Source organism: Amblyraja radiata, chromosome 20, assembly GCF_010909765.2.
Source record: "Amblyraja radiata isolate CabotCenter1 chromosome 20, sAmbRad1.1.pri, whole genome shotgun sequence".
NCBI lineage: Eukaryota > Metazoa > Chordata > Chondrichthyes > Rajiformes > Rajidae > Amblyraja > Amblyraja radiata.
The window spans coordinates 5,069,455-5,095,139 of NC_045975.1; the positions used below are offsets into that span (position 1 = coordinate 5,069,455).

Below are 25,685 nucleotides of genomic sequence, written 5' to 3' on the forward strand. Positions count from 1 at the left end.
GGTCAGGGTTCGATCCTGACTGTGAGCATTTTGTGGCAAGCATCTCTAGAGAACATGGATACGATGTGGACATGACCCGCACTTTGCATCTTTTGTTTTAGGTATATTTATCTTGGGTTACTCAAATATAATTTTTCCATATAACAATTTACAGCACGGAAAACAGGCCATCTCGGCCCTTCAAGTCCCTGCCGAACACTTATTTTCCCCTAGTCCCCTATTCCCATAAGTGTGACTTCAAATGGACTTTAATATTTCTGAAATAAAGCTCAAGAAATTCATATCTAGGGGCAGAAAGGTAACGGTGCAATGGAGATAAACCTTCCTGAGGTAAAAGACTGCAAACGTGTGGAATATATTTCACACGAAGATGCAGTGGAAGTATAGAATGTTAGAAATGTTCACAGAACAATGGATAATTGTTTTGGAAGATGAATGAGTTAAAAGCTGCCAGGTAACTAATGCGATATATACGATCAGTATAAGACATGTAAATAATTCTGTAAGGCACAGCATGGAAACAGGCCCTTCGGCCCACCGATTCCATGCTGGCCATCGACCACCCATCCAAACTAGTTTTATGTTGTCCCGCTTTCTCAGGCACTCCCTATGCACTGGGGGCGATTTTACACAGGGCCAATTATCCTACGTCTTAGGGATGTGGGGAGGACACACACCCGGCACCCGGAGGAAACACACGCGGTCACAGGGAGAGTGTGCAAACTCCACACAGACAGCAGCCGAGGTGAAGACTGAATCCGGGTCACTGGCTCTGTGAGGCAGCGGCTCTCCCAGATGTGTCACCACGAGGTCCTTTCTCCAAACAGGTGTGGACGCTCACACGGAAAAGTAAGTATGCTTTAAAATCGATCTCATGAATCTCCTGGCAAATGACCAAAGGGCCAGTTGTGCAAGATGTGGTTCAATGGCAACTAGGTATTACATATATCAAGTTTCAATGCCTAAGTTCATAAATGATTGGAACAGAATTAGGCCATTCGGCCCATCAAGTCTATCCCACCAATCAATCATGGCCGATCTATCTCTCCCTCGTAACCCCGTTCTCTTGCTTTCACCTCATCATCCCTGACACCCGTACTAATCAAGAATCTGTCAATCTTCGCCTTAAAAATATCCATTGACTGGGCCTCCACAGCCATCTGTGGCACTAAATTCCACAGATTCACCATCCCTCTGACTAAAGAAATTCCTCCTCATCTCCTTCCTAAAGGAAGGTAGACAAAAATGCTGGAGAAACTCAGCGGGTGAGGCAGCATCTATGGAGCGAAGGAATAGGTGACGTTTCGGGTCAAGACCCTTTTTCAGACTGATGTGGGGGTGGGGTGGTGGGAAGAAGAAAGGAAGGGGCAGAGATAGTGGGCTGTGGGAGAGCTGGGAAGGGGAGGGGAAGGAGGGAGAAAGCAGGGACTACCTGAAATTGGAGAAGTCAATGTTCATACCGCTGTGGTGTAAACTACCCAAGCAAAATATGAGGTGCTGCTCCTCCAATTTACGGTGGGCATCTGCAGTTCTTTCATAAACAATCCATCCTAAAGGATTGTTCTTTTATTCTGAAGCTATGGCCTCTGGTCCCAGACTCTCCCACTAGTTACAGCACCAGAGACCCTGACTACGGGTGCTGTCCATACGGAGTTTGTACGTTCTCCCCATGACCACGTGGGCTTTCTCCGGATGCTCCGGTTTCCTCACATACTCCAATGACGTGCAGGTTTATAGGTTAATTGGCTTTGGTAAAAGAGTAAATTGCCCCTTGTATGCATACGATAATGCTAGTGTGCGGGGATCAATGGTCGGCACGGGCTCAGTGGGCCGAAGGGCCTGTTTCTGCTCTGTATGTCTACACTAAATTAAACTAAATATTGTACGCAAGGGGGCCCTGTTCTTATGCTCTGCTGTTCTGTGTTCTGCAACCAGGGGAAAAAGAAAATAATTTTAAAAGAACGACTTCCCCAGTAAACCTTTTTGAGAAAATGAACCGCAAGTTTCATTTGGATAGACTCGGCTAGTACTCGCTAGAATTTAGAAGATTGAGGGGGGATCTTATAGAAACTTACAAAATTCTTAAGGGGTTGGACAGGCTAGAAGCAGGAAGATTGTTCCTGATGTTGGGGAAGTCCAGAACAAGGGGTCACAGTTTAAGGATAAGGGGGAAATCTTTTAGGAAAGAGATGAGAAAAGAAAATTCACACAGAGAGTGGTGAATCTGTGGAATTCTCTGCCTCAGAAGGTAGTTGAGGCCAGTTCAATGGCTATATTCAAGAGGGAGCTAGATGTGGCCCTTGTGGCTAAAGGGATCATGGGGTATGGAGAGAAGGCAGGTACAGGATACTGAGTTGGATGATCAGCTATGATCATATTGAATGGCCGAATGGCCTACTCCTGCACCTATTTTCTATGTTTCTGTGTTTCTAAGTTCAATGGTTCAATATTATCATGTGTACAGACTTAGTGAAATTATTTTTTTGCATGCAGTTCAGTATAGTATGGCCAAACCATGCCAGTTCAGTAAAGTTGATCCATACAGACCAGCAGGTCTTGCTTAGGTGCCAAGTTTAATCTTAAGCACCCTAATCAATAAGTAGTATCTCTCTTCCTCAATCTATTCACTGGATGTATTCATAGATACATAGATAGATACACAGAAAATATATGCAGGAGGAGGCCATTTGGCCCTGCACCGCCATTCATCGTGATCATGGCTGATCATCCACAATCAGTAACCCATGCGTGCCTTCTCCCATATCCCTTGATTCCGCTAGTCCCAAGAACTATATCAAACTCTCTTTTAAATTCATCCAGTGAATTGTCCTCAAGAGAGAGTTGGATGTAGCTCTTGCAGCTAACGGAATCAAGGGATATAGGGAGAAGGCAGGAACAAGCTACTGAGTTTTTGGATGATCAGCCATGATCATATTGAATGGCGGTGCTGGATCGAAGGGCCGAATAGCCTACTCCTGCACCTATTTTCTATGTTTCTATGTCTATGTGTCTATGTGCCTGCTTTTTCAAAAGCTGCCACTGGAGTTCAATAACACGGATGTTATTAATGATCCGTGACCACAAGAATCGATAAAGATCCAAAATCTCTGTGTCTGAAATGTTACTTGGGTCAAACATGAACTCTTTGTGCTCACTGGGTTCTGACTTGCTGCTTCCAAGGTGACATAAAACCAGGCCAAGGAGTTAAATAATATCATATTGTGAATATGACCCCTCACACAACTAGATTGCATAAATTAAACCACTAGGGCACAGTGGGGCAGCGGTAGAGTTGCTGCCTTACAGCGCCAGAGACCCGCGTTCAATCCTGACTACGGGTGCTGTCTGTGTGGAGTTCGCACGTTCTCCCTGGGACCGCGTTGGTTTTCTCCGGGTGCTCCAGTTTCGCAAAGGCGTGCGGGATTGTAGGTTAATTGGCCTCTGTGAATTGCTCCGAATATGGGTGAGAAAGTGGAATAACATAGAACTAGTGTGAACAGGTTCACTTCAGAATCCTCATGGACTGGGTGGGCCAAAGGGCATGTCTCCATTCTGTATCTCCAAATTAAACTAAACTACACTAAGAAAGACACAAAAAGCTGGAGTAACTCAGCGGGCCAGGCAGCATCTCTAGAGGGAGGGAATGCGTGACTTTTCGGGTCGAGACCCTTCTTCAGAGCCGAAACCGTCACCCATTCCTTCTCTCCAGAGATGCTGCCCGTCCCGCTGAGTTACTCCAGCATTTTGTGTTTATCTTCGATTTAAATCAGCATCTGCAGTTCTTTTCTCAACTAAACCAAGTAAAAACCATTAATTTGGATCTGACCTTATTCCACTTTAATCAGGCAGCTTCAAAAAATAATAAGCATAAATATTTGAGTGTTACAATTGAACTTTGCTTCATTAACAAAGGAGGACTAGGATCGGCAAAAGAAAATGCGGTTATTTTTGTTCATTTGGAGGATGTGGGCATTATTGTCTAAGCCAGTAGTTATAGCTCATCCCAGACCAACCATGAGAAGATGGTAGAAACAGGGAACTGCAGATGCTGCCTTAGAAAAGAAGACACAAAGTGCTGGAGTAACTCAGCAGGTCAGGCAGCATCTCTGGGGGACGTAGGTAGGCGACGTTTTGGGTCGGGACCTTACGTCCGTCACCTGTCCATGTGCTCCTGAGATGCTGCCTGGCCCATTGAGCTACTCCAGCACTTTGTGTCCTCTCGTGCCACTCTGAAACCTTCATCTTCAACTTTATAAAACTTCTTCCCGATGTTCCCGATGTTGGGGGAGTCCAGAACCAGGGGCCACAGTTTAAAAATATTTAAGCCATTTAGAACGGAGACGAGGAAACACTTTTTCTCACAGAGAGTGGTGAGTCTGTGGAATTCTCTGCCTCAGAGGGCGGTGGAGGCCGGTTCTCTGGCTGCTTTCAAGAGAGAGCTAGATAGGGTTCTTAAAGATAGCGGAGTCAGGGGATATGGGGAGAAGGCAGGAACGGGGTACTGATTGGGGATGATCAGCCATGATCACATTGAATGGCCGTGCTGGCTCGAAGGGCCGAATGGCCTACTCCTGCACCTATTGTCTATTGTCTATTCTTGCCACGGTGGAAGGGATTCATCGATGAGATCGCTACACCTGCTACAAATTCATCCCCACATTTTGAATTGCTCAAATTCTTTCCCCAATCTTTTAAGCTCTGTTCCGTTTAGTTGAGAGATATATCATGGGAACAGGCCTTCCAGCACACCGAGTCCTCGCAGACCATCGATCACCCCATCACACCAATTCTACGCAATCCACTGTCTCCATCACTGCCTACCCAATTTACAAAGGGCCAATTAACCTACAAATTGGCACAATTTGGGAATTTAGGAGGAAAACTGGAGGATCACAGGGAGAACGTGCAAACTCCGTGAAGGCAGCACCCGGCTAATTGGATTTTGTAAAGTTGTAAATTGTCCCTTGTGTGTAGGATTGTGCTAGTGTCTGTGTACTCACTGGTCGGTCCGGACTCGGTGGGCCGAAGGGCCTGTTTCCGCGCTGTAACTCTAAAGTCTAGATTTCTAAATCCATTCGGCCCATCAAGTCTACACCGCCATTCAATCAAGGCTGATCTATCTTTCCCCTCTACACTCAGTGGGACAAGCAGCATCGCCTGAGAACATGGATAGACGAGGTTTCGGGTCGAGACCCTTCTTGTGTTCTTTTGCTTCTTAACCAGCCTCTGCATTTCTTTGCTTCTACAGCCAGGAAACCCCTCGTGAGATCGGCACAAACAGCTGAAGTAACTCAGCGGGACAGGCAGCATCTCTGGAGAAAAGGAATAGGTGATGTTTCTGGTCAAGACCCTTCTTCAGACTGAGAGTCAGGGGAGAGGGAAACAAGAGATATGAAGAGGTACAAAGAACTCTCCTGACTGAAGAAGGGCTTTGAACCAAAATGCTACCTATTCCTGTTCTCCAGAGATGCTGCCTGACCCGCCGAGTTACTCCAGCATTTTGCGTTCGTCTGCGGTGTAAACCAGCACCTGCAGTTCCTTCCCACACAAACACCTCGTGGGTCTTTTCTTTAAGATGAAGAGTTAAGCATTGCTTAGCGTTGCATTTATCAATGGAAAGAGGCAAACCTTGACTGCATTTCCAGCTGCGCCTTTTGCTGGCACGGCTGTTGCTGTGCTGGGTGGTGGTGGGGGTGGTGGTGAGGTGTGGGCTGCGGTTGCTGCTGAGGGCCAGGTTGACACGGGGACTGTGGGGGGTGGTGATGCTGGGCCCCCTGCTGCTGACACACAACCCCAGGCTGTTGCTGCGTCTGTGGCTTCAGCGGCTGCTGCTGTGTCTGTGTCTGTGTCTGCTGTTTCTGTGGTTGCTGCTGCTGTTGCTGCTGCTGCTGTTGCTGCTTGTACCGGGACAGGCTAAAGAAGAGGCCCAAGATCGCCTTTAGATTTCCATTCCGGATTTCTGAAACAGATAAGGCAGCAATATGCAGATCAATGTCTGTCAATAGACAATAGACAATAGACAATAGGTGCAGGAGTAGGCCATTCGGCCCCTCGAGCCAGCACCGCCATTTAATGTGATCATGGCTGATCATCCACAATCAGTACCCCGTTCCTACCTTCTCCCCATATCCCCTGACTCCGTTATCTTTAAGAGCCCTATCTAGCTCTCTCGTGAAAGCATCCAGAGAACCTGCCTCCACCGCCCTCTGAGGCAGATAATTCCACAGACAAAAGTCACGCAAAGGTTCATCGGTTTAGTTAGTGGTGATGGCTCACCGAGCCAGAGATCTGCGTTCCGTCTCGCCATTAGTTCAGCTTGGCCTAGTTTAGTGGTACAGCGCGGAAACAGGCCCCTCAGCCCACCGAGCCCGCGCCGACCTGCGATCCCCGCACGCGGGACAATTTACACTCTTATGTTAAGACGATTAACCTACGAACCTGCGCGTCTGTGGAGTGTGGGAGGAAACCGAAGATCTCGGGGGAAAACCCACGCAGGTCATGGGGAGAATGTACAAACTCCGTGCAGACAGCACCCGTAGTCGGGATCGAACCCGGGACTCTAGAGCTGCCAGCGCAGTAAGGCAGCAATTCTACCGCTGCACCACCGTGCCGCTCCCGAGAAAGCAGCTTCATAAGTTTATGGTGATAGGAGCAGGATAAGCCCATTCGGCCCATCAAGTCTACTCCGCCATTCAATCAAGGCTGATCTATCTTTCCCTCTTAACCCCATTTCTCCCCATAACCCCTGACACCAGTACTAATGAAGAATCTATCCATTTCGGCCTTAAAAATATCCATTGACGTGGCCTCCGCAGCATTCTGTGGCAATGAATTCTACAGATTCACCACCCCCTTACAAATGAAATTCTTCCTCATCTCCTTCCTAAAGGAAAGTCCTTTAATTCTGAGGCTGTGATCTCTGGTCCCAGACTCTCCCACTAGTGGAAACATCCTCTCCACATCCATCCTATCCTTGCCTTTATCGTGTTTAAGAAGGAACTGCAGATGCTGGAAAATCGAAGGTAGACAAAAATGCTGGAGAAACTCAGTGGGTGCAGCAGCATCTATGGAGCGAAGGAAATAGGCAACGTTTCGGACCGAAACGTTGCCTATTTCCTTCGCTCCATAGATGCTGCTGCACCCGCTAAATTTCTCCAGCATTTTTGTCTACCTTGCCTTTAGCTGATTGCATCAATTGACGATAGACAATACACAATAGGTGCAGGAGTAGGCCATTCAGCCCTTCGTGCCAGCACTGCCATTCAATGTGATCATGGCTGATCATCCACAATAAGTACCCCGTTCCAGCCTTCTCCCCATATCCCCTGACTCCGCTATTTTTAAGAGCTAAATCCTATCATGATTCAAAGGTTCTGCTTAATTTGAGAACATGAAATGTAGAATAATTTCTTACCTTCTGCCGAAAGACCCTGTATGTTCACCCCTTTGGCAGCCAAGAAACTCAGGCACACATCAATGTTTTCAATCTGGAGATAGATAAACACAAAGGAAAAGAGCAATTTGAATCCTGTTGCACGAGAAATAGATCAGAGATGATTCCATCTACTCCAAATAATATGTTAACCTCCCATGACAATTGTATGTCTTGTTCTTTCATAGTATTCCTTTCTCCGCCAACAAGCAACCAACCTATCAACCAAAGAAGGGGATAAAATATCACTGGATATGGCTACAATTTTCCTTACGTTAACCCAAACGCCTTCCCATTCACCCAACAAGATAACAAACGATTACGCTATGAACCATCGGCGGCACGGTGGCGCAGCGGTAGAGTTACTGCCTCACAGCGCCAGAGACCCGGGTTCGATCCTGACTACGGGCGCTGTCTGTACGGAGTTTGAACGTTCGCCCCGTGACCTGCGTGGGTCTTCTCCAGGATCGCCGGTTTCCTCCCACACTCCAAAGACGTGCAGGTTTGAAGGCCGACTGGCCCCTGTTAGTTGTCCCGAGTGTGTCGGGAGTGGATGAGAAAGTGGGATCGCCGGAGAAGTGCTCCGACCTGCCGGCCTGGGGCCTACAGCGTCCGGAAGCCGCGGTCTCCGGTAAGGAGGTGGCCGTTTTGGGAGCTCCAGGCCGCGAGCTGTGCTCAATCTGTCCCGACGTCGGGGTTCCGACCATCCCGACCAGAGAGCTTGAACATCGGGCTGTCCGTAGCGGCAACTACGGAGGGTCAAGGCCCCGACCACGGTTGAACAAGGGAGGAGGAGGAGGACTGTGTGAACTGTATTCCCTTCCACCACAGTGAAGAATGCTGTGGTGGATGTCTGTGTTGAATTAAGTTGTGTATTATGTCCTTTATGAATTGTAAAGCTGCATGGTAAATTACATTCCACTGCACCTTATGGTGTATGTGACAAATACATTTAAACTTTGAACTTTGATAACAGAAATAGTGTGAACAGGAGATCGATGGATAGCATGGATATAGTGGGCTGAAGGGCCTGTTTCCATGCTGTATCTCTTAAAGCTAAAATAAAAACTAAACCCCATTTACAGTATTCATCCGACCTCCAAAGATGCATTCAGCTCAATTAAATCTAAGAGCATTTAACGTGGCTACTTCCAGGGTGGACGTGTCCTTTGGTCCCCCATGTCCCACTGTCCCATGGAACAGCCACTCTTTCAATGAACAGGACAAGCAATGATGGCCGCGCCTAGTATAAGCAGTCGCCTAAAGAACAGTCAATAGAAGATGTCATTTACCCTTCATTCCCAAACAAATGTAAACGCCTGTGAGGACACAAAGGTGAACAAAGCCAGGTTATAAAATCCTTGATGTGGTTGCTAGGTGGGTTGGCTCATGGCAATTCACCATGAGATGCATTGAGCAAGATCCACCAACCTTGGTGTGTGACCAAGTTGACCAAGAATCGCACAAATTCAGTGACGGCACGGTGGCGCAGCGGTAGAGTTGCTGCCTACAGCGCCAGAGACCCAGGTTCTATCCTGACTACGGGTGCTGTCTGTACAGAGTTTGCACATTCTCCCCATTCTCTTGAGATCTTCGGTTTCCTCCCACACTCCAAAGACGTACAGGTTTGTAGGTTAATTGTCTTGGTATGAATGTAAAATTGTCCCCAGTGTGTGTAGGTTAGTGTTAGTTTGTGCGGGGATGGCTGTGGGCCGAAGGGCCTGCTTCCGCACTGTGTCTCAAAACTGAAACTAAATTAGATGATGTTTCCTACTTTGGTATGAAGAAATTATATAAACCTTTTTGTTTTTTGTTCCACAGCAGTTAATTAGTTTAGTTTTGTTTACGTTTGTTTATTGTTGTCACATGTACCCAGGTACAGTGAAAAGCTTTTTTGTTGCGTGCTATCCTGTCAGCGAAGACGATACGTGATTACAATCAAGACATCCACAGTGTGCAGATACAGGATAAAGGGAAACATGTTTCGGGCAAGAGGAAGTCCAGTAAAGTCCGATTAAAGATAGTCTTAAGGGCCTGTTCCACTTGGCCGTCATTCGCGCGCCATTTACGCGACCTGCTAGTGTGTGGGTAGCACGTGGGTAGCGCGGGACGGGCGCATGGAGTGGTGTGGAGGAGTGTGGATTTCGTCCTGCACTAAATCTTCGCGTGCCACCGGCCTGTCATGTAACTGCCGGCCAAAGTGAGACAGGCGCATAAGGGTCTCCAATAAGGTGGATCAGGATCATTGTCTAGTTGGTGACATAGAAACATAGAAAATAGGTGCAGGAGTAGGCCATTCAGCCCTTTGAGCCTGCACCGCTATCATGGCTGATCATCCAACTCAGTATCCCATCCCTGCCTTCTCTCCATACCCCCTGATCCCTTTAGCCACATCTAACTCCCTCTTAAATATAGCCAATGAACTGGCCTCAACTACCTTCTGTGGCAGAGAATTCCACAGATTCACCACTCTCTGTGTGAAAAATGATTTTCTCATCTCGGTCCTAAAAGACTTCCCTCTTATCCTTAAACTGTGACCTCTAGTTCTGGACTTCCCCAACATCGGGAATAATCTTCCTGCATCTAGCCTGTCCAACCCCTTAAGAATTTTGTAAGTTTCTATAAGATCCCCCCTCAATCTTCTGAATTCTAGCGTGTACAAGCCGAGTCTATCCAGTCTTTCTTCATATGAAAGTCCTGCCATCCCAGGAATCAGTCTGGTGAACCTTCTCTGTACTCCCTCTATGGCAAGAATGTCTTTCCTCAGATTTGGTGACCAAAACTGTACGCAATACTCCAGGTGTGGTCTCATCAAGACCTTGTACAACTGCAGTAGAACCTCCCTGCTCTTATACTCAAATCCTTTTGCTATGAGTGCTAACATACCATTTGCTTTCTTCACTGCCTGTTGCATCTACATTCCTACTTTTAATGACTGGTGTACCATGACACCCAGGTCTCGTTGCATCTCCCCTTTTCCTAATCGGCCACCATTCAGATAATAGTGACAGTGACAGGATGTTCAGTTGCCTGACAGCTGGGAAGTAGCTCGGAATTATTCACCCTCATATCAACATTCTACTTGGGTTTTACGATATTTACAAAGTCACAGTTTCCTTATTGCGAAGACAGACACAAAATGGTGGAGTAACTCAGCGGGCCAGCCGGCATGTTTGGAGAGAAGGAATGGGTGACGTTTCGGGTCGAGACCCTTCTTCAGACTTTTCTCCAGAGATGCTGCCTGTCCCGCTGAGTTACTCCAGCATTTTGTGTCTATCGTCGGTGTAAACTAGCATCTGCAGTTCCTTCCTACGCTGTTTCCTTCAATTCAGCTCTGGTGAAATGCGTTGCAAGGACCCACACCGGTTGCGAGGCTTGATCTATAGGTGACTGCACGGAATTATGAGTGTGCAGTTTGCCAGTTCAGCTGCTGCAGCAATCTAATGCAGAGCACTCGACTCGGACGTTTACTCTTGTGGAATGCAAAGTGTGAAATTAATACAATTTTTTTATTCCACACCAGACAGCTGGAACTTCTAACCACGGCATTGCGCAGACACGGTTCATGGATAGCAGCTTGCGGATAAATTAATGCACAAACTCACCCTCTGCCAGCATCAGATTGTCAAGTCTCTACGGTGTAAATCCAAGCTTGATGCCAACGCTCAGGTAACGCCGTCCATTTGTGCACTTGTCTCCTGGCAACAGTGAGTGCCATAGTAATGATGTCATCCTGGCTTGACTCTGTACACCTGTGTATACCTGTGTGCCAGGTAGCAACTGGAAGGTAACCAGGATGCTTCAGCCAGCACTTGGGCTTCAGTAGCCTGTGCTGCAGGGTATGCTTAGACAATAGACAATAGACAATAGGTGCAGGAGTAGGCCATTCGGCCCCTCGAGCCAGCACCACCATTCAATGTGATCATGGCTGATCATCCCCAATCAGTACCCCGTTCCTGCCTTCTCCCCATACCCCCTGACTCCGCTATCTTTAAGAGCCCTATCTAGCTCTCTCTTGAAAGCATCCAGAGAACCGGCCTCCACTGCGTTCTGAGGCAGAGAATTCCACAGACTCACCACTCTCTGTGAGAAAAAAGTGTTTCCTCGTCTCCGTTCTAAATGGCTTACCCCTTATTCTTAAACAGTGGCCCCTGGTTCTGAACTCCCCCAACATCGGGAACATGTTTCCTGCCTCTAGCGTGTCCAAGCCCTTTACAATCTTATATGTTTCAATGAGGTTTTGTGCATGATTAACGCTTTAAAATCTTCAACGTTTAGGAAAGAACTGCAGATGCTGGAGAAATCGAAGGTAGACAAAAATGCTGGAGAAACTCAGCGGGTGAGGCAGCATCTATGGAGAGAAGGAAAAGGCGACGTTTCGGGTCGAGACCCTGGTCTCCAGCATTTTTGTCTACCTTAAAATCTTCAATGTTTCGTTTTAGTTTAATTTAGAGAGACTGCGTGGAAACAGGCCCTTCGGTCACCACCCCCCCCCCCTCCCCCTCCCCTCCCCCCCCGAGTCCATGCCCACCATCGATCTCCGCACACTAGCACTATCCTACACACACGAAGAGCAATTTATAACTTACCGAAGCCAATTAACCTACCAACCTGCACGTCTCTGGAGTGTGGGAGGAAACCGGAGCACCTGAGGAAAGCCTTTTCCCTTCGTGCCCCGGTGGGTTTTTTCCCCGGGTGCTTCGGTTTCCTCCCGTACTCCAAAGACGTGCAGGTTTGTAAGTTAATTGGCTTCGGTAAGTTGTAAATTGTAAATTGTTCCTGGTGTGTGTAGGATAATGTTAGTGTGCGGAGATCGCTGGTCGGCGAGGACTCGGTGGGCCGAAGGGCCTGTTTCAGCGCAGTATCTCTAAACTAAATTAAGTCTAAACATGGAAGATTTTAGACCATTAATGAACATTAATGAACTAAACACAGTGAGCACTTAAAAAATGATCACTGATTGCCAAGTGTTTCAAGACACTAAAGAACGTTCTGCTTCCAAATTAGACATTGAGCATTAAAGTCTTGTAATCACTTGGTAGAAAGGTAGATACATAGATGGGTGTAGAAATGATTGCTAACCTGGCTTTCTATTTTGAATGAGCAAAAATAACCGATTGAATGAATACCAATGAAGATGAGTTTACTATCTCAGCTGTTCTCTAACACATGAAGTAACAACAAAGTTTGAGAAGTTCACCTGTTCTCTGGCTCCTCAATGTCTCAGAATCCTTTCAATGTGAAGATGGAGTAAATAAACCATCCCCCTCCCCTTGCGTTAACCCACTGGAGGAGGTCAGGGGGTTGAGCAGCATCAGTGAGGGGTGAGGGGAGGGGGGGGGGGGGGATGAAGAAATAGTTGGCATCTTGGGTCATGAACCCGCACTGAGACTCTGTCGTCTTGACCAGCTGAGTTCCTGCAGCAGATTAGGACAGTTCTTGCTGGAGTAAGAACATAGAAACAAAGAACTGCAGATGCTGGTTAATACACAGTCTGGAGAAGGGTCTCGACCAGAAACATTATCTATCCATGTTCTCCAAAGGTGCTGCCTGACCAGCTGAGTTACTCCAGCACTTTGTTTGTCCTTAAGTGCTGGAGTAATTCAACGGGTCAGGCAGCATCTCTGGAGAACATGGTTAGGTCATGTTTTGGGTCTTTGAGATACAGCACGGAAACAGGCCCTTCTATCCAATGGGTCCACCCCGACCAGCGATCCCCACACACTAACGCTGTCCTACTCAAACTAGGGACAATTTACAATTTTATCAAGCCAATTAACCTACAAACCTGTACGTCTTTGGAATGTGGGGGGGAAACCGGAGCACCCGGAGAAAACCCACGCGGGTCACGGGGAGAACGTACAAACTCCGTACAGACAGCACCTGTAGCGGGTCTCTGTGAGGCAGCAACTCTACCGCTGTGCCACCGTGCCGCCCACAATAATCTTTGAACGTGTAAGGCACAAAGAAAATAAAGCAAGGTATATAACAGAAAACAGACAAGTCGCTCTGATGATCACAAAAATTAACTAATATGCTTTGGGAATGAAATGAAGATAAATGTTTCAAAATTAAAATGGATATGCAGGGAATGGAGGGAAATGGATCATATGCAGGCAGATGAGATTAGTTCATCTTGGTATCATGTTCGGCACAGACATTGTGGGCCGAAGGGCCTGTACTGTTGTGTACTATTGTATGCTTCATGTTCTATAATCTAGACAAGATATTCTATCGCAAATTTTGGTCACAGATTTTGTTAACTGAATTTTCATCAAAGGTTAAACACTTTCTCTTTCCCTCTCCTGAGCCAGAAAGCCTTGGCATCATATTTGGCACAGACACTGTGGGCCGATGGGCCTCTTCCTCTGTTGTACTGTTCTCAGGGCATTTATCTTTCCCTGAGAAAAACCTCTTGATTAGTCAGGGTGTCAGGGGTTATCGGGCAAAGGCAGGATAATGGGGTATAAGAGCTCTGGTAAGACCACATCTGGGGTATTGCGTACAGTTTCTCCTAATTTGAGGAAGGACATCCTTGTCATTGAGGTAGTGCAGCGTAGGTTCACGAGATTGATCCCTGGGATGGCGGGACAGTCATATGAGGAAAGATTGAAAAGACTAGGCTTGTATTCACTTGAGTTTAGAAGGATGAGGGGGAATCTTATAGAAACATATAAAATTATAAAAGGACTGGACAAGCTAGATGCAGGAAAAATGTTCCCAATGTTGGGTGAGTCCAGAACCAGGAGCCACAGTCTTACAATAAAGGGGAGGCCATTTAAGACTGAGGTGAGAAAAACGTTTTCACCCAGAGAGTTGTTAATTCGTGGAATTCCCTGCCACTGAGGGCAGTGGAGGCCAAATCACTGGATGGATTTAAGAGAGAGTTAGATAGAGCTCTAGGGGCTAGTGAGATCAAGGGATATGGGGAGAAGGCAGGCACGGGTTATTGATTGGGGACGATCAGCCATGATCACAATGAATGGCGGTGCTGGCTCGAAGGGCCGAATGGCCTCCAACTGCACCTATTTTCTATGTTTCTATGTTAGGAGGGAGAGATGGATCAGCAATGATTGAATGACTTGATGGGCTGAATGGCCTAATTCTGCTCCTAGAACTTTGAACTTACGAACAAAAGGCTCAGAAAGAAGCTTCACTGCACACCCAGCTTTGAAATGGCACCTTTAATTGGCGATAGATCAGTTTCTTCCCAGCTGTTATCAGGCAACGGAACCATCCCACCAACAACTACAATATAATACAATTTATTTGCTGTCATTTGAACCCAGAGGTTCAAACGAAATTTGGTTTCTGCAGTCGTACAAACAAGAAGAAGAACCAAGACACAACACAATTTACACAATTTACACAGAGAGGAATCTCCTCTTCACTGTGATGGAAGGCAAAGTCTTATCTCTCACTTAACTAGGCAACAGTCCTGAGCTACTATCTACCCCATTGGAAACCCTCGGACTATATTAACTGGACGTTACTGGACTTTGTCTTACACCGCTGCGGATGGCTCGGTTGTGATCGTGTATGGTCTTTCCGCTGACTGGTTAGCACGCAACAAAAAGCTTTTCACTGTACATCGGTGCACGTGAGAGTAACCTAAACTAAACTGAGCTGAGCCGATCGCACCATTCCAGAGCATTCACTTGCTACGTTCCTATTCACCACTCACATCAAACATTAGCGGTACTGTTCTTCAACAGCCCGCAAATGTCAAAATACTAACATGACTCAGAAGCAGATTGTGCTCGGGTCGACTTTGATAAATCATAGACGCATTTACGATTTGTGTTGTCATCAAACAACGAGAGGCATATGAGCCCTGAGCAAACAAATGATTCCAAAGTGAACAGGTTAGTAGTGGCTGAGTCATGTAACTGTATCCAGCGACTCTTTACTCTCCTATTAATAGTCTTCTGGTGGCACAATTCAAATTCAAACTGAATGCCATAAATGATAAACAACTTGTGTGAGCAACTTTTCCACTCATTTTATTCTTCTCCAACCATCTTTATTGTTTCTGGCATGCTGTCATGTCACAGTTTAGTTTGGGAACAACTCCGCATAAAGGGCCTGTCCCACATACGCGATTTTTTCGGCAACTTGCCGGCACCCGTCATAGTCGCAGCAGGTCTCCGAAAATCTTCAACATGTTGAAAATCCAACAAGGTACGACTGTTTGGGCGACTACTCACGACATGTCGCCAGGATGTCGCCTGTATGGTCGTGAGTCGTCTCCTCAGTCACCCAAAGAGTCGTAGCGTCTAAATGTTCAAGAAGGAGCTGCAGATGCTGGAAAATCGAAGGTACACAAAAAAGCTGGAGTAACTCAGCGGGTGCAGCAGCATCTATAGAACTGCTGCTGCTGCACCCGCTGAGTTTCTCCAGCTTTTTTGTGTACCTGTGAGTCGTAGCGTCTTTCTGGTCGCCGCTGGTTGTTCAACGTGTTGAAAATTTTCGCCGACCTATGACGGGTGCCGGCAGTCGCCGAAAAAGTCGCGTAAGTGGGACAGGCCCACAAGACCGTTAGAAAATGAAATGAGTTGTGGATGTAGTCCAGTCCATCACACAAACCAAACTGCCCACCATCGAATCCATCTGCACTTCACGCTGCCTCGGAAAAGCACCCAACACAATCAAAGTCTTGTCCCACCCTTTGTAGTTTAGTTTAGAGACACAGCGGGGAAACAGGCCTTTCATCCACCGTGCCCGCGCCAACCAGCGACCCCCGCACATTAACACTATCCCACACACGCGGGGGGCAATCTACAATTTTACCAAAGCCAATTAACCTACAAACCTGTAATTCTTTGGAGAGTGGGAGGAAACCGGAGCACCCGGAGAAAACCCACGCAGGTCACGGGGAGAACGTACAAACCTCGTAAAGTCAGCGGCCGTGGTCAGGATCGAACCGGGGGCACTGGCGCTGCGACTCTGCCACTGCGCCACCGTGCTGCCCATGAATCGCTGAGTTTTATTTGTAATTAATCTTCTATTGCGTCTATAATCTTCATTCTCACGTCCGTGTCGAGGTCGTAAGTCCACAAAATACGCAGATATTTTACCGCAGATTTACCTCAACCAAATTTAGGACCAAGTCACAATCTATTATCACACAGGACGAAGGAACACCTAAAATAGACGCAAAATGCTGGAGTAACTCAGCGGCTCAGGCAGCATCTCTGGAGAAAACTTCCGGCGGAGACCCTTCTTCAGACTGAGAGAGGAATGGAGAAACACCAACCATGCCTTGTTAAGGTAGATTCTCACCTATTAATTGCTAAATTGACAGCGCTGAGTGCAAGCAAAAGAAAAATCCTACAAGTCTTTCTGGTATTTTTAAACCTTGCCCATCTCTGACTGCGACCTCATTAACATTTCTATTGTGTCAAAATTGCTTTCTAACGCACTTCCTCAACTGGCAGACAATGGGCACAGAGAGTAATGAATGCAGGAGCATTGAGCTAATGCTTGCTAAAAGGGTGTTGTGAATAACAGTGATTAGTCAAATATACAGACATTGTGCCCAGGAAGGATGTGTCAGCTACACAGCGCACACACACACACACGGAAGATGAGAATGTCCTGCTAGTATTTGATAGCAATTACTGTGAAATGGTTCCCGACTGCCTTATACAACAGCTGTTGAGGAAGACCACTGTAGGAAGGAAAAACTTCCATGCAAGCTTATTTTTTTGTCAAGTACTTCAACATACGCTACAGGTCTCTCCGCAGGAACAGCTCCTTCCCTGCGGCTGTTACATTACTTAACTCTGTACCTCGGTGATTGCCAGTCACCCCCCCCCCCCCCGGACACTCCTTCCACCAGAAACAATTGCACTACTACAACTGTATGTGCGTAAATATATTTATTGCTCATATTCTATGTCGCTCTTCTAGGGAGATGCTAACTGCAATTCGTTGTCTCTGTACTGTACACTGCACAATGACAATAACGTTTGAATCTGAATCTGATGCCTGTAGCGATCACAGAGATGAGTGTGTGCTAAAGTAGACAAAAATGCTGGAGTAACTCAGCGGGTGAGGCAGTATCTGTGGAGCGAAGGTATAGGCGACGTTTCGGGTCGAGACCCTTCTTCATACTGATGATATATACAAGGCAGCCAAGTGAATAAGAAAAACATACTTTTTTGATGCAACAGTGCCAAGTAACTTCAAAATGCTCTGGAGTCTATTCCAGTTAAAAAGCTTGACTGTTCAAATAAGCACAGGTATTAAATTTCAGAGAATCTAATTATAGACAGTTGTTCAAAAACACTCGATCTGCAATTGCCACCCACGGGAAGTTCAAAGCAACCTCATGGCATTTGTGCCTTTTAAGGAAATCATCCCAAAATGTAAAAGGTGCAGGTCATTTGTGAACTAAACTGGCACCAAACACTTATGGCTAAGGTTCAGGGTGAGGGTCTGAACTGCAAACACAATTTTACTTCGGAGTCACGTGAGTGACTACGTGAAGAACCCCGCCACGACGCATGCGTGTCATATCGCTTTCACGCTTGCGAAACGACAGGCGGGATGGAGCTTTCCCCCGCAGCGGTAAGTTTGAAACCGCGACCTGCAGGTAAGTGATTTACTCTGCGGTAGTTTTTGTCCCCGCGCTGTTTTTACACAGGGGGGGAAGCTGGACAAAATAGTGTCCACAAGTGCTGCGAGTGAAGCTGGCTGGGGAGGACCGCGAAGTTGCGGGAGCCAGCAGCAGCTGAAGGCACAAGCCCCGTAAGGGATCAGCTGTGCCGACTTTTGGTCCCGCGCCGGCCAGAACACCACGGCCTGGCGGGAGACTATTCAAATGGGGCCGTCGACTTTTTGGACAAGTCGAAAACGGCAGGAGACGGGGTGGAACGACGTTCCCCCGTAGCGACAATTTTAACCTGGACCTGCAGGTAAGAGCTGCGGTCTTTTTGTGTTTTTACCATGCTAATTACAGGTGGAGAAACCAACGGGCTGCGACAAAGCTGGTAGGCTAGATGGGATCAGCTGTGCCTGATGTCGCCTCCGCACCGGCCAGATCCACTCCACGGCAGTAAGGACAAAGCTGGTGAGGGAGGACCGCGGAGCAGCGGGCAGCCAGCAGCAGCCAGCGGCACTCGGATCACCAATAGTGGGATCAGCTGTGCCCGATGTCGCCTCCGCCCGGCCAGATCCACGCAGCCGGGCGGAAAGGCTAGACACAAAAACAAACAAGGTCGTGGACACAGAGGAGTCCGACTTTGAACAACCGCGGGCGGCCAGCGACCGAGAGCGCTGGAGCCGGATGGAGCGGTGTGTGGAGCATTTGCTCCAATGTGACAGACTCCGGGAGATGGAGTCGGGTCACTGTGGGCCCTATGATAAACCCACAGCAGTACCTCTTGAAGGGCTGCACAGTGCTTCTACCTCATCAGAGGGGAGCACTGCGGGTCAGTTCTGGGCTGACCTGGAAGAGGGGTCCGCAGAAGGAAAGACAAGTGTGCAAGGGGTGCAGGAACAAGAGAACCTACTGGAACCCACTATGGCCAAAGACAGCACCCACACGCACCCACCAGCAGAACTGGTGAAAGCTCGAAGGCCCGGTATTCAAAACATGAGTCTTTTTAGGCCATGGCCCAGGCCGGCCTTCTTGGAAGATGCGGGGACCTCCAACGCCAACCAAACCGAAAATCCAGACACCAGCGCAACAACAGCAAAGAACCTACAAAAAGAAGTAAACCTGCCACTGGTAACTATGGAGGTAGGTAGATCTGGTTCCCTACAAAATACAGGGAGCATGGAGGTTGGGGGAGAGACTACACTCTTTTCTGAATGCATGGAGCATGTTAACAACCGATACTTACATCTTAAGCAGTATCCAGGGATATACAATAGAGTTTATACACAAGTACAGCCCTCCAGTTCAACATATACCGAACCGAATGTTCGTGCCTTCTGATAAAGAAAAATCAAAAGCGCAAGCTGAACTGGAGCGGCTTTACATAAAAGGTGTAATTGAGAAAACTCAACACGAACCATTAGAATTCGTGTCCAATATATTTATCAAAAACAAAAAAGATGGTGGTTGTCGCATCACCATAGATCTGACAAAATGGATACCTTTGTTACTGCTAAACAATTAATTTCCAAAGGTTACTTCATGGCCAGCATCGATTTAAAAGATGCTTACTATTCAGTGCCTATACGAGGTGACCACAGATGTTATTTAAAATTCAACTGGATGGGCAATGTGGCAGTATAAAGCACTGCCAAATGGTTTATCATCAGCCCCAGGCTGTTCACAAAAATTTTGAAACCAGCCCTAGCGTTTCTACGGAAACGTAAACACATGGTCATGGCATATTTAGATGACATACTCATTGTGGGCAAAACTTTGGAATTGGCCAAACAAACTGTAACAGCCACAAAACAGTTATTTGAAAAACTGGGATTTATTATCCATCCAGTTAAATCTAAACTAACGCCTTCCACTACTATGGACTATTTGGGGGTTTCACCATTGACTCAGTTCACATGTCGGTGACTCTGCCTAAGGGAAAGGCTAGAGATTTAATAGAGGCTTGCAATAACCTCATTGACATCAGCAAACCATCCATCAGATTGGTAGCAAAAGTAATTGGCAAATGGTGGCTGCCTTTCCAGCCACACAATTTGGACCTCTACATTACCAAAACTTACAGAGAGCAAAAATACAAGCACTCTAAATTAATGCAGGTCACTTTGACAGACCTATGAAACTACCAATCAAGCTAAAATGGAATAAAATGGTGGATAGATAACATCTCGCTTTGTTCCAATCCAATCATTGTCAGTAACCTTTCCATGGTACTACAAACTGATGCCAGTGCACTTGGGTGGGGAGCCACCAATACCATCACCAGCTGTGGAGGTAGATGGACTGCTCAGGAGGCATCATTATTACTCACACTGGGCATAAACTACCTGGAAATGTTGGGTGCATTCCATGGCCTAAAGTCATATTGTACTGGATCATATCACCAGCATGTTAGACTACAGATAGACAATACCACCGTGGTAGCATACATTAACCACATGGGTGGAAACAAATCGACATCATGTGACAATCTGGCTAATACAATTTGGCAATGGTGTATCCAGAGAGATATTTGGATATCAGCCACTTACCTACCAGGAAGACTAAATTTAGTGGCAGACACCAGGTCACGCAAATTAAATGAAAACACCGAATGGATGTTGAATAAAAAGGTATTTGCTGATATTACAGCAAAATATGGAACACCAGATATCGATCTATTCGCATCCAGACTTAACCACCAGTTATCAAATTATGTTTCATGGGAACCAGACCCTGGGGCAGCGGCGACAGATGCATTTTCGCTGCATTGGGGGGGGGGGAAATTGTTTATTTACGCATTCCCTCCTTCCTGCCTCATCAGTCGGGTATTAAGGAAAATACAACAAGACTCTGCGTCTGGTATTGGTAGTACCCGATTGGCCTACTCAACCATGGTTCCCAGTGGTATTAAACATGGTATTAGAACCATGTATCACCATCCCACATAGACCAGATTTATTGCTACATCCCGTAACAAGGGATAGCCACCCATGCCATAAACATTTGAACTTATTAATTTGTAGAGTTTTAAAAAACACCTCTACTACAACTGGGACTAGACGAACAGTGAACATGATCTCGGCGGCCCAAAGACAGTCAACCAAAAAACAGTATCTGGTCTATATCAGGAAGTGGGCGATGCACTGCCATAAAAACAACATCACCTACAGAGACATGAACATCCCGTCTGTTCTGGAATATCTGGCAGGCCTCCACTATGATGAGGGGCTCAGTTACAGTGCCATCAACTGCGCCAGAAGTGCCCTATCGACTTACCTATGGCAGGGGACAGAGCGTTACTCTGTTGGGACTCACCCACTGGTGACAAAACTTATGAGGGGAATTTTTAATACTAATCCCCCAAGAACCAGGTACTCCCAAATATGGGATGTAAGTATTGTCCTGAAGATGCTCAGGAATTGGTCTCCAGCAACAGCTCTGTCCCTACACAGACTGACATTAAAAACAGTCATGCTAATGGCATTGGTCACGGCACAGAGGGTACAGTCACTGCATAAACTAAGACTGGATAACATGACTTCCTCAACAGAAAATATTACGTTTCATATCTATGAGTTAGTAAGCAGAACAGACAGGGATCAGCAGGCCTCAATATACAATTTAGGTCATCCCCAACAGATGACCGTCTGTGTATAATAAGACATCTGTCGTTATACATGGAGACAACGAAAATCCTAAGAGGCAATGAGAAGGCACTTTTTGGTCAGCCACTAGCAACCACACAAAAGCGTAACGGTCCAGACCATCTCAAGATGGCTGAAACAGGTGCTAACACAGGCTGGGGTGGAGGCCTCAGAGCCCTCCGGTTCTTCCTCGACCAGAGGAGCAACCTATACCCAGCCACTGACACTCTCCTCCGCTTAGCGGAGTTGGTCCTCACCCTCAATAACTTTACATTTGACTCCTCCCATTTCCTCCAAACACAAGGCGTAGCTATGGGCACACGCATGGGCCCCAGCTACGCCTGCCTCTTTGTCGGGTACGTTGAACAATCCTTGTTCGAGGCGTACCAGGGCCCCATCCCCGACCTCTACCTCCGCTACATTGATGACTGCTTTGGTGCCACCTCCTGCACCCACACACAACTGACTGACTTCATCCACTTCACCACCAACTTCCATCCGGCACTCCAATACACCTGGACGATTTCCGACACTTCCCTACCATTCCTTGACCTCACCATCTCCATCGCAGGGGACAGACTCCTGACCGACATACATTACAAACCCACTGACTCACATGGCTATCTGGACTACACGTCTTCCCACCCTGCCCCCTGTAAAGACTCCATCCCCTACTCCCAATTCCACCGCCTACGCCGCATCTGTTCCCAGGATGAGACATTTCATACCAGGGCATCGGAAATGTCCTCGTTCTTCAGGGAACGGGGATTCCCCTCCGCCACAATAGATGAGGCTCACACCAGGGTCTCATCCATACCCCGTAACACTGCTCTCTCTCCCCATCCCCGCACACGCAACAAGGGCAGAGTCCCTCTGGTCCTCACCTTTCACCCCACCAGCCGGCAAATACAACACATAATCCTCCGCCATTTCCGCCACCTCCAACGTGACCCCACCACTCGCCACATCTTCCCATCTCCCCCCATGTCTGCCTTCCGCAAAGACCGCTCCCTCCGCAACTCCCTCGTCAATTCTTCCCTTCCCTCCCGCACCACCCCCTCCCCGGGCACTTTCCGTTGCAACCGCAAGAAATGCAACACCTGTCCCTTCACCTCCCCCCTCGACTCCATTCAAGGTCCCAAGCAGTCGTTCCAGGTGCGACAAAGGTTCACCTGTATCTCCTCCAACCTCATCTACTGCATCCGCTGCTCTAGATGTCAGCTGATTTACATCGGTGAGACCAAGCGTAGGTTGGGCGATCGTTTCGCCGAACACCTCTGCTCAGTCCGCAATAACCTACCTGACCTCCCGGTGGCTCAGCACTTCAACTCCCCCTCCCATTCCCAATCCGATCTCTCTGTCCTGGGTCTCCTCCATTGCCAGAGTGAGCAACAGCGGAAATTGGAGGAACAGCACCTCATATTCCGTCTGGGGTCCTTGCGTCCTTATGGCATCAACATTGAATTCTCCCAATTTGGCTAGCCCGTGCTGTCTCCTCCCCTTCCTTAACCCTCTAGCTGTCTCCTCCCACCCTCCCATCCGCCCGCCCTCGGGCTCCTCCTCCTCCTCCCTTTTTCCTTCTTTCTTTCCCCACCCCCCATCAGTCTGAAGAAGGGTTTCGGCCCGAAACGTCGCCTATTTCCTTCGCTCCATAGATGCTGCTGCACCCGCTGAGTTTCCCCAGCAATTTTGTGTACCTGGGGTGGATACTAATATTTTTAAATCTCATTCCACCAGGGCTGCAGCTACATCGGCAGCGATACAGTTGGATGTACCAATGGACCAAATCCTCAAGGCAGCAGGATGGTCTGGGGGAAAAAACATTCCAATTATTTTACAATAAACCAGTAATGAAACTTGGAATGTTTGCAGAAACAAATTTAAATTCTGTAAATTAATTTAAACCCATAAAAAGGGGTTATAAATTTGTGTTAATAAATTTTATGATTTCAATGTCGAATTCATGTCCAAATTATGTTAACACAATTCCTCCTACAGTCATCAAGGCAGACGTGATGCATGGACTCGGTTCCACAGCATGAAATCACAGAGCTTTAAAATCTTCACGTAGTCACTCACGTGATTCCGAAGTAAAATAGTAAGATTAAACGAGAATTTACCAGTTTGAAGTTTGATCTGTATTTTATTAGGAGTTACGATGAGGGATTACGTGCCCTCCGCTCCCACCCTTGATCATATACTTAACTGGTATCTCTTCTCTAATCTTACTATGTTTAGTCATTACAGTTATCTGTGATTTCACACCGCTGCTTTGAAGAATGACACGCATGCGTCGTGGCGGGGTTCTTCACGTATTCCCTCATCGTAACTCCTCATAAAATACAGATCAAACTTCAAACTGGTAAGTTCTCGTTTAATCTTACTATTAATTGTCCATTTGGCCTTTTATCACCAGTGGCTATCTCTGTTAGGTCAGCACATGTTGGTGTTGGCCGGGGATGACTTTGCAGATTACTGAGCGGAGTTTTCAAAAAGGAAGAAAACATTGAAAAAAGAGGGGGGGAGAGAGAAAGAAAAAGAGAAAGATAGAAAGAGAGAGAGATAGCGAGTTGAGGAAAGAGAGAGAGTTTAAAGAACTAGATGATACATCAAAACTAAGAATAATCCTTGGCGAAGGAAATACGGCCCATCTTGGTGCACAATACGTAACAGCATGCCGGAGTGGCGGCGCGGCCCTGGCTGCAGCGGCTCACCGGCAGTCCCGTTTGTTTGTGTTTTTTGTGTTGTTTATTTTGTTTTGGTTAGTCTAGTTTTTGGTTCTTAGTTTGTGTTTTGGGGGGGTGGGGGGGGTTGAAACGGGGTTTGCAGTCTCTCCCTGCGGGGGAATGCGACTTTTTTGTCGTATTCCCCTTCTCTGCCTCCGTCTGCGCTGAGGCCTAATGGAGCTGATGACCTCGAGGCTCCGGAGGCAGAGCCCATCAGGACTCGCCCTGAGCTCGCTCCCGTGAGGGTGGTCCGGCTCAGGGCTGGAACAGTGCTCCCGTGAGAGGTTGTGGCGCTCTCGTGGGGGCGGCCAGCCCAAGGGTGGAACGAGGCTCCCGTCGGAGCAGCCGAGCTCGGGGAGGTGCGGCGCTCGCAGCCCGAGGGAGGTTCGGCGCCCATGTCGGGGCGGCCCAGCCCGGGGAAGAAGCGACGCCCAAGTCGGGGCGGCCCAGCCCGGGGGAGGTTCGGCGCCCATGTCGGGGCGGCCCAGCCCGGGGAAGAAGCCACGCCCAAGTCGGGGCAGCCCGGCCCGGGGAAGAAGCGACGCCCATGTCGGGGCAGCCCGGCCCGGGGGAGTTTCAGCGCCCATGTCGGGGGTGGCCCAGCCCGAGGCTGAAGACGGCACGGTACTCACGTGAGGGTGGCTGGGACGGTGTTCTGGCGGCGGTGGCCTGAGTCCGGGGTTCGGCCGCGGGCCAACGGCTGCGTCTGCAGGACTGGTGGGCGGCAGCTTCGACTACCCCGTGTTTGAGCCGCGGGACTGATTTATAACATCGCCCGGGGGGTATCGCCTCAGCGCAGAGGGAGAAGAGGAGGGAAGAGACTGCAGACCTAAGACTTTTGCCTCCATCACAGTGAGGAGATGCTGGGTGGACTCACTGTGGTGAATGTTAATATGTGTTTATTGTTGTTTTTATTGTATTATATGTATGATTGCTGAAATTTCGTTCAGACTTCGGTCTGAATGACAATAAAGGCTATCTATCTATCTAACCTGAGAGACGGTGAATGACCAACATGCACATATGTACGCACACACTAATCGACATTAACTAACACTAAGAAATTAATATTGAATTGCTAAACTTGCTATTGTGTTGTACTGCTTACAGCTGCAAGAATGTGTGGCATCAATAAAGGGCTATAGGCCTATTGCAAGTTTATGTACAGGGACATATCTATCCATGCACTGTATACTTGTATTTATACTTATGCATTCTAAATATGTATGTCATGTTTTATACTTTGGCAATATAACAATGTTTTTTTATCATGCCAATAG

General features: G+C 47.6%; 1 protein-coding gene across 10 annotated transcripts in view; it reads right to left on the reverse strand.

The window, feature by feature from the left end:
• nav2 (neuron navigator 2) overlaps positions 1-25,685 on the reverse strand; it is a 603,312-nt gene that overhangs the window by 229,123 nt on the left and 348,504 nt on the right. For all 10 annotated transcript variants that reach the window (XM_033038682.1, XM_033038683.1, XM_033038677.1 and 7 more), the window contains 2 exons: positions 7,415-7,487; positions 5,629-5,959 (listed from right to left, as the gene is read on the reverse strand). In XM_033038682.1, coding sequence (XP_032894573.1) covers positions 5,629-5,959; positions 7,415-7,487 — 404 coding nt within the window. The remainder of the gene's footprint in view (positions 1-5,628; positions 5,960-7,414; positions 7,488-25,685) is intronic.